Source organism: Meleagris gallopavo, chromosome 22 (assembly GCF_000146605.3).
Source record: "Meleagris gallopavo isolate NT-WF06-2002-E0010 breed Aviagen turkey brand Nicholas breeding stock chromosome 22, Turkey_5.1, whole genome shotgun sequence".
Lineage (NCBI taxonomy): Eukaryota > Metazoa > Chordata > Aves > Galliformes > Phasianidae > Meleagris > Meleagris gallopavo.
The window spans coordinates 5471354-5480764 of NC_015032.2; the positions used below are offsets into that span (position 1 = coordinate 5471354).

At 59.6% G+C, this 9411-nt stretch overlaps 1 protein-coding gene across 1 annotated transcript in view; it reads right to left on the reverse strand.

The window, feature by feature from the left end:
- The window catches only part of SNPH (syntaphilin), a 10136-nt gene extending 725 nt beyond the window's left edge, over positions 1-9411 (reverse strand). The window contains exons 1-6 of the mRNA XM_031556598.1: positions 9378-9411; positions 9242-9290; positions 3662-3739; positions 2719-2820; positions 1432-1581; positions 4-445 (exon numbers count right to left, since the gene is read on the reverse strand). Of these exons, the coding sequence (XP_031412458.1) occupies positions 4-445; positions 1432-1581; positions 2719-2820; positions 3662-3705 (738 nt within the window). The 5' untranslated portion in view covers positions 3706-3739; positions 9242-9290; positions 9378-9411. The remainder of the gene's footprint in view (positions 1-3; positions 446-1431; positions 1582-2718; positions 2821-3661; positions 3740-9241; positions 9291-9377) is intronic.

Sequence of the window (9411 nt, forward strand, 5' to 3'; positions counted from 1 at the left end):
GACTTCGTCCCCCCCAGCAAAGCCGCTGTCGGCCCCTTCGTCCACCGAGATGGTCTGCGATCCGCCCACGGTGCGCTCACCGCCCGCCTGGTCGCTCAGCTTGGTGTAGGTGGAGCTGCGGGTGAGGGATCTCGCCGGGGACCCCCCCGCCGACTCAGCAGCCCCCTCCTCCTTCAGCCCCGCGCCGTTCTGCGCCACCTCCATGCTGTGCAGCAGCGTCTCCAGCTTCTTGTTCTGGATGTTGATGTCGACGAAGTACTTCTGCAGCCCCTTGTCCTTCTCCAGCAGGTTGTTCTTCACCGTGTCGATCACCTGCTTCAGCTGCTTGATCTCCTTGCGGGCCTCCTTCAGCGCCAGCTGGGCCTCCACGCGGTGGCACTCCTCCTCGATCCAGTCCTCCTGCATCCGCGACAGCTGCGTCTTCAGGTCCTCGATCTCAGCATCCCTGCAATGAGATGGGGGCAGGCACATGGCATCAGCACGGGTCACGCTGCACCAGGAGCAGTGATTTAGGGTAAAACCACTCAGAAAAACCCACGTTTGGGACCCAGGGCTGCGTCCAGGTGCCCAGGGACCCCAGCAGTGATGCCCAGCCAGCTCCCAAGGGCAGATGTGGCACATAGGGTCATATTTCGGTGGGCATGGTGGGGATGGGTTGGTGGTTGGACCCAATGACCTTGGAGGTCTTTTCCAATCTGAATGACTCTATGCAGGCATGATGGGGATGGGCTGGCCGTTGGATCTGATGATCTTAGAGTTCTTTTTCAGCTTTGATGACTCTATGATCACAAGGAAGAGGAGGAGGCTCAGGGAGAACTCACTGCTCCCTACAGCTCCTGAAAGGAGGTTGGAGCAAGGTGGGGTCAGCCTCTGCTCCCAGGTAACAGAGATTACCTGGGGGGGAGGTGGTGGCCTCATATTGCGGGGGATGGTCAGGTTGGGCGTTAGGAGAAATTTCTCCTCCGAAAGAGAGGTGATGCAGTGGCAGAGGCTGCCCAGGGGATGGTGGGCTCACCAGATGGTGCTCCAGATCCATGAAGATGTGGCACTGAGGGACACGGCCAGTGGGCACGGTGGAGTTGGGCTTGGGGATCTTGGAGCTCTTTTCCAAGCTCAATGACTGTGATTCTAAGAGCTGTGTGGGGACACCGGCTGCCCATGGTGGCTGGCTGGCAGCTGGCAGGGCGGTGAGGACGTGCCTAAGCCCCCAGAGGAGCAGATGGAGCTCAGCCACTGCGTGACGCTGACATTCAGAAAAACCGTGGGAGAGAAAAACCAGCCACGAAAGAAAGAGCACAGTCAGCTCCGGTGAGCATGCCAGGCTCTGCAGCCCCGCCAGCTGCTCCGTGCTGTGGCAGTGAATTCAGATTTGAGGAAAATTAGAAAGAGAGAGCCATGTGCTTGCGAAGAGCCCCGCAACCCCACACCTACCTGTCCTGCAGCCGCTCCTGCGTGTCCTTCAGGCGGGCCTTCAGGTGCCGGATGCAAACCTCCTTCTGCTGCAGTGGGGTCAGGTACTGCTCTGGTGTGGGTGGTTTGATGCCATGGTTGTCACTGCACAGGTTGTATTTGGCCGAGCGCCTGCGGGGACACGGCTGTCACCCAGCTGCTGGCACGGGGCTGTGCTCCCCACGGAGATGTCACACACACATTGCCCAGAGCAATCTCTTAGGGAATGTACCATGAGCATGGAGACCCCAAATTGGGGTCAGTCCCACCAGAGGTGTGCAGTGGGGTAGGCTATGGTGAAGCAGGTCTGAGCTGCCCACACATCCCAGACTGCAGCAGCAGTTCTGGACCCTCCCTGTGTTGCCACCAGCACAGCTGAGGTTGATGGATGTCTTTGGGCATCAGCCCAGGGCAGCTCAGCAAGCATGGGGTGGAGAGAGAGGGGATGAGAGAGGCTGCTGCTTCACGGCTGCTTGCTCAGCTAGGGAGCAGGCACAGAGCTGTGCACAGCTCCAGATGCTCATGTCTTGCAGCAGGCTGCACCGAGACCCTGCACATCACAGTGGGGTGGTCTGAACCCTCTGTGCATTGCAGCAGAGCAAAGCCCCCATGCACTGCCACGGTGCAGCCCAAAGCTGCCGGGCATCATGCAGGCAGACCCGTAGTTCTGAGCAGAGAGAAGCAATGTGTTGGGAACAGCCAGGTAGGATGGTAGTCTGGCAATGCCTGTGGCCACCCCATCCCTACTCTATTTGCTGGCTGAGCCCATCATTTCCTCCCATGCCATGCCTCCCATGGATGCAGTGCCACCTCCGGCAGCTGGAACGCAGTTGGTGGGGTCAGTCCCAGCCAAGGGATGAGCCTCGCTGCCCAGAGCAATGTGTGGGCAGCCCCAGATACAGTCCTGCTGCACCTTCTGCCCCAAAGGCTCCAAAGGCAGCGTTCCTGGTTGAGCAGTGAGCAGAGGGAGGAACGCATGCAGCACACAAGCCACAGCCAGGGCAGGACAGGAGGGATGGGCACGGAGCTGGCAGGAGGGTGACAATGGGGAGGAGACATAATGACAGCAGTAGAGGAGCTGTGGGGATGGTGGGGGCTCAGCAGCCCCTCCGGCAGCTCCGAGCACAGCAGCACGGCCTCATCCTGCAGCCCCTGTGCTCCTGCCCCATGGCACGTGGGCACCGTGGGCACCGGGGCCAGCACTGCTCCCCCTGCCCGGGGTACCCCCAGATGGGCACAGTGCCCACGGGGCTGCGGGCGAGGGGTTACCTTGGGGTGGGGCTGCTGTCGCTGCCCTTGTAGGAGCCAGAATTGCTGCTGCTGCTCAGCGAGGAGGTGCCGTAGGTGTCCCTCCCGGGGGGCGAGGGGCGCCTGGAGGCAGGGAGAAGAGGCTGTGTCTCAGGCCGAGTGGCTGAGGGCGCTGACGACTTAAAGAAGGAGGCAAAACCACTCCGTCCATAAAGCCCGCGACTGCCAACCACCGCACCGAGAACACACAAGACAAAAGGACAGAACAAACAGCAGGGATCAAAATGGCACGGAGACGGCGACGGGTGTGAAGGTGGGGGTAGAGGAGCCCAAACCCCAAACCCACCCGCTCCATCCCACGGGCACCCGCATGGCATGCCCATGCCCAGGGACTGGGAGCCCCTAGGAGAGAGTCCTGGAAGTGGGATGGGGTGGGCAGCACCCACACACAGGCATATCTGCCCCTTCTCCGCTGGTGATGGCTGCAGTCAGGAACTAAAAAAGTGCAGCCCAGGGTATGGAGACACTCAGAGAGGCATAAATGCTTCTTCCCTCTCTTTTTCCCCTATTGTTTGCTATTGCTACAGCTCAAGGAGAGCCTTTCCAAGAGCCAATGCCTCTCCCAGCATTGCTGCCCAATCCCAGGGCTTTGTGTGTAGGGGGGGAGGGGGCATCCACCAATACCACCTTCGGTGGACGGGACCAAGAGTGGATCCTGGGGCAAAGGAACAGATCCTGGGAGCATGGAGTGGATCCCAGAACTGCAAGATTGGTGCCGAGTGCGGCAGACACATACAGAGACGGACGGGTGCTGTGCTGGGGGTGCTCCATGCGGGGTCGGGGAGCTGTGGGCAGCATCCAGCGACATGCAACGCCCCGAATCCTCAAAGCTGCATCCCCGGGCTGCTCCCTGCCCTGCTGTGGCCCTGGCTGGGCACCGCTGCTGCTCCCTGTGCGTATTCACCTTCGTGATCCGGTGGATGAGCGTCTGCTCCCCGGCAGAGACATGGCCGTGGTGCCGCGGGTCCTGGGCACAGGGGAACTGCAGAGGAAAAGCAACAGAGAGAGGAGATCAAATGGGGAAATCCAGCCGGGACAGAGCCCATCATCAGCTGAGCTGTCACCTTTATGGGACTGCGCTGTGATCCCATGGCCCAGCAGCATCACAGTGCTATGCCCAGGGTTGAGGCTTTCCTCCCTTCATAAGGCAAAGCACAACCAACACCTGCACGTACATTCCTAAGGCAGAAACGCCCATTCCTACCCCTTGCTGCATCCCGCTCCACGCTGCTGCCCCCTGCTATGGGCCACCTGCTGCTCTGTATTAATTAAACCCGAATTGCCCATTCATCAGTGGCATCAGGTGAGGAAGCACAGATCCCTGCGTGATACAGCAGCAGCTGCTAATCCCATGAGAAGCACAGATCCCGTCTGCCTGAAAATAAATAGGGCAGATCCCGAGGTCTGCAGCTCCAGCAGGCAGCAGCTCTGGACCCACGTGGGGGTGGGAACTGCTGCAGAGGAGGATCACTACAGAGAGCATCAGCTCTGCGCATCCATGGCACTGAGCAGTGCTGCTGCCCTATGGCACTCACAGCGTGCTGGGAACAGCTGGGCACTGCATCGCCTTCCCCCCTCCATCCTGGTACATTCCAACTGCGTTTGTCCCAGATCTCAGCAGCTCCAGCCCAGAGCAGCTCCAGCAATGGGCCCTCTGATAATCGATGGGTTGGGACTGCTGAGTGCTGCCTGGGCTGCGGGCCAGGGCAGGGAGAGAAGTTGGGTGAGAGGGGAGGAGGGAACGCTGCCAGCCCACGCCTGATGGAGCCTTTTGTGTTAGAAATCTCAGATTGTCTCCCCCAAGGATAACTTCCATCCAATGCTCACAGTGCTCTCCTTTCCCCTGGGTTCACACCTGCCTGTATCCCAGCATAGGGCACCAACGAGCCAGAGTGAGCCAGAGCAGCCCTATGCTCTACACCGAAGGTTCCAGTCCCTGGGCTCTGGGGGTCACAGGAATGGGGGGAAGCCATTGGAAGGGACAGCAGTGCTCTGTGCTGCAGGATCAGAGCTCCCGGATCAGCTGCCCGCGGCCGCGGGGCTTTGCAAATGCAGCAGCATGAATCAGCATCCAGCAGAGCCCGGCCCCCGGCAGCTCGTGCTGCAGCACAGCCCGGCCCCACGCATTGCCACCGTGCTGCCTTCGGGCCGAGCTTTGCGGGATTTGCAGCCACAGAGGTGAACTCCTCGCCCTCTCACCGCCCCGAGTGCTGCGTGCCAATCCGTGCCTGCCCCACAGCGGCCGGCTGCATCCTGCTCTTCCCATCGCCAGCTCCCGTTCCCACTCCTGCCTTTCCCATTCCCTGTGGGCACGCAGCAAAGCTCAGCTCAGGAGGGAGCCCTCGGGTGCACACAAACCCAGTGCACGTTCTCCCTGCTCAGGCTGCTGGGTGCCTGCACCACACCGCCTTGGTTCCCATTGCTGGCAATAAAGCAGTGCTCTCTTTGTTCTCAGGAAATCCATAGGCTGCTTCCATCTCCCCAAAAGCCACACCGTGCCCACGGGCTGCCAGGACGGGCAGGTCTGGCAGACAGACAGACAGACAGACCTGCACATCCTTCCCACGCACGCTGCACACTTTGCCTCTGAGGGCGGAGGTAATTGCTTATTTGCACTCGCAATTAACGTCGTCGTGTGAACCCGGATGAGCAGCTACAGAACCTCACCATGAAGGAAAGGGGAGGTGATCTGATCACATCTGAAACGCAACAGAGGGAAACGCAGCACAGCTCTCTGCTTTCTGCATGCTTAGTGCCCGCTGGCAGCTCTGCTGCAGAGCCCAACAGGGATTTGGGAGGGAAACGGCAAAGGGATGGAGGTGTCACTCTGCTGGTGGGACCCACACCCTGGCCTGAGCTGAAATGCTGAGCTGCAGCCTGGGTGGGAGCTGCTCAGCATGGCAGGCAGCCCACAGCAGCGGCTCCGGCTGCTCGTCCATTAGGCATTAGGAAAAACACACAGAGAGGAAATGGAAAGTGTTCAAAGATAAATGAGAGGGTCCCCGAGCACGCCGTGCGCTCTCCAGCCAGGAAGACAATGGCAGGCGTAGGGAGAGCCGAGGCAGAATCAGGAGCAGGTCACTGTGATAGGAGAAAATACCCAAGAAACGTGGCTTCTGGAAGGGGTCAAAGCAGAGCTGCAAGGATGGGCAGGAAGAAGAAATCCCATTAAAAATATTGGGTGGGAGGCAATCCAAGCTGGGTATGGCATAGCAGCAAAACACCAAGAACCTTAAAAACAAACATCAGGAGCCAGGGCAGCAGGAGGGGAATCAGACCTGGAGCACCTGGGGAGTTCCTGCAGGATCCGTCCACTGCCATGACCCCATTTGAGTGCTGATTTCCTCTGCTTTGCTTTCATCTTTTCTGCAAGATGAGGGATGGGAGGAAGGGAGGAAGGGCACCAGGAGCGATGCTGGAGGGTTTGGGGAGCGCTAGTGTCCAGAGGAACCAGAGCTGTACCTGTGCCAAACACAGCTTTGGGGAATGGTGGGATGGAGCTGCCCATTGCAAGCTCCAGTGATGTCTCCTCACACCAACCAACAGCAAAATCCCCCACAGAGCTCCCAGCACGACCCTGCTCCTAGGACACAGCAGCCCACGACCCCCACCAACGCTCCCTCCATCCTCACCCCAGTGCTTTCAGCCATCATTGCTTTGGTAGCACTCTGTATCTGCTGTGCTCAGCAGCGGGCAGCGCTGCGCTCCATGCTGACGGTGCACGAGCAGCAGTGCCAGGCACAGCTCCCCCCCCCCAGAGACCACACAATGGAACAGAGTGAAGCAAGGAGGGTGGGCAGAGCACCCACAGCTCAGCCCTGTGCAGCAGGGGAGGGCTTCTCCCCATCAAGCTGAACGCTCAGCCTTGGTTCTGGAGTGGGTGCTTCGCAGGGAAACACATCAAGATGGAACAGTGCGGCTCCTCCAGGCTGTGCCAGGGATGGACACCGTTAGGGATGGACTGTCATTGCTCTTTAGGCTTTCTGTGTGCAGCAGGACCCTGCTGACCATCACCTCTGAAGACCCTCAGCTCCTTCCTCCGGGGGTTTTGCTTCTGCACATTCCTGAGATACCCCACTTCCCCCATTCCCACAGGACCGGCCATGCCCTGCCCCACCAGCTCATCCTGCCCTCACATGGAGCACACAGAAGCAGACAGGCTCCTCACTAACACGGCTGCTGCTGCAGCCTCCCGCCCTTGTGGTGCCTTCCCCATCCACTCAGATTTTCCCATCTGCTGCTTCTTTTGTTGGGGTTCTCATGGCTGCCCAGTGCCAAACCCCATGGGATGCTCTGGGGTGCCCCCATCCCACCTGCCAGGTGGGTCCATCTCATTCCCACAGCTGCTCCAGGCTATCTGGGACAGCCACCAGGTGTTCTTCCATGTGGTGCCTCTGCCACTTGTCACACAGAGCCCCAAACAGCAGCAGATGTAGCCCCATATGGGGCTGGACCACAGTTGGGTCCATCCCATAAGCAGCACCAACCCCTCTGCACAGCAATGGGACACTTTGGGGCTGGCACACCTCACCAGACTCCGTTCAAAGTCACCTAAATCCGACACCTCCTCATTTCCCTTGCCATGTTCTGCACAGGAATGCTGGTGGCCCTAAGCAGCCCCAGCACTGTCCCAGCACTGTCCCAGCATGACCCCCAGGGCCACGCCAGCCCCCCACAGACATCCTCAATGAATGCAGAGAACAAAAAGGGGTGGAGGATCACAGCTCCACTTCCACAAGGAACAAACCCGCCTCTGGAGGAGCCCTCACTGTCTTTTTTTGTGCCGACTTTGCTTTCCCTTCACGCTAAAAATAAAGGAAGTGCAAAACAACAGTAAACAGCCACAGACTCGATTTGGGATGGAACACCACGGCCCAGAAAACAGCAGTAGTGCCAGGATCAGGGCAGGGATGGAAGGGACTGGGATGTAGCTGTATGGATGTGGGGCCAATGCAGAGGTGGATGGACGCACAGCCACAGTCTGCAGACAGACAGACAGATACTGCTTGAGGTCACATCAGAGCAGAGCACTCGGGGCATGAGCAGAGACACAACGCGCAGAGCGTTTACTCAGCACCACCAGAAAAATCAATCCTGCTACGAGCTGTTCTCTCACACAGGGTTTTTTCCTTTCATTCTCCCTTGTTTTGTAACAAAACACTGAGCTGACACCCAGAGTTTGCAGGAAAATAGAGACCATTGGATGCCACGCTCTGCAGCTCATCCCTCCCCCAAGGAGAGCATCGTGACAAACCCTGCGGCAGTCACAGCAAGAGCAGCACTGTGACCCAGACCTGATGGCCACAGCTAGGAGTGCCCAATGCTCCCACCACCCCATGCAGCCACACGGGAGGGAGAGGAAAGCTCTCCTTCAGGGTAGGAAGGCAGAGATGCAGACGATAGATTCATCCTCCAGCACAGCAGCCACCCCTCCCTCCCAGCACACACGCAGCCGCAGCGTGGCAGTGGTAGGGCTGCCCTCACCCCCACCCACCCCAAATAGGGCCCCTGTGCTGCTGCACCGTCCCATTTAGCACTGAGCCACATCTCCTGTCCCATCCTGCTGCAACGCTCCCCACTGTGGGCACACATCTGCAAGCATCGCCTTTCCTGAACCCAAGCAAAGACCCCAAAGCCCTGCAGATGTTATCTTTGCTTTCCTGCACAAGGTCACAACACAGCCTGTGCGTTACCCAGAGCAAGGTGGGAGCACTGCTGTCTTACAGGCACACCCAATGCACGGCAGCGGGTTTGGATGTGACAAGCAGGCAGCACTGACCTTGCAGGGAGAAGAGGAAAGGAGCGCACAGCTCATCAATCTGCTCGTGTGCTTTCTATCCCTTTGGAGATGGAGCTTTAAGCCATTAACTAATCAAATCTCAATTGCACAGCAGCTCCAGCTCCTGCAGTGCTCTGTAGTGCAGGGAGGCACAACTGGGCTCTGCATGGAGCAAGTGCGGGTTTGGGGCATGCAAGGAGGGTCTGGTGCATGCATGCAGGGTGTGTCCAGTGCATGTGGCGTGGGGCTGGAGCACAGAGGATGGGGCTGATGTGTCCATGGGGTTCTGGTGCACGGAGGGTGGATTTGGTGCATGCAGTGGAGTTGTGGTGCATGCCATATGGCTATGACGCATGTCATATGGGTACAATGCATCAGGGTGGGTCTGCTACATGGGGTGGGGGTGCAGCGCAGGGCCAGTGACCACAATTCATGCAATTCCCATTGCGAGGACCCAGTGCACGCAGTAGGGCATCAGTGCCTGCGTTGCTGCTCTGTGGGCACGGTGTGCAATGCGGGGCTGCTGCATGCAGTGCAGGGCTGGAGCACGCATGACGTGTGTCCGGTGCGTGCCACGGGCTGTGCTGCAGGCCTGCTGCGCTGCCCTCCCCGAGCACCTTCTGCCTTTCAACCCCCCCGGCACACGCAGCTCCCCCGGTCCTCAAACCCCTCAGATCGGCCCCCCGGTGTCCCCTCCCTGCTCACCTGCGCGGGGCCCGCGGCTCTCGGGGGCGGCAGCGCCGGGCTCAGCGACCTGGAGGGGAAAGGAGAGAGCGGGCGGTAAGCGGGGGGGGCACGGAGCGGAGCCGAGACCCCCCCACCATCCCGCGGCCTCCATCACCTGCGCCGGCCTCCATGGGTGCGGCGGCGGAGGG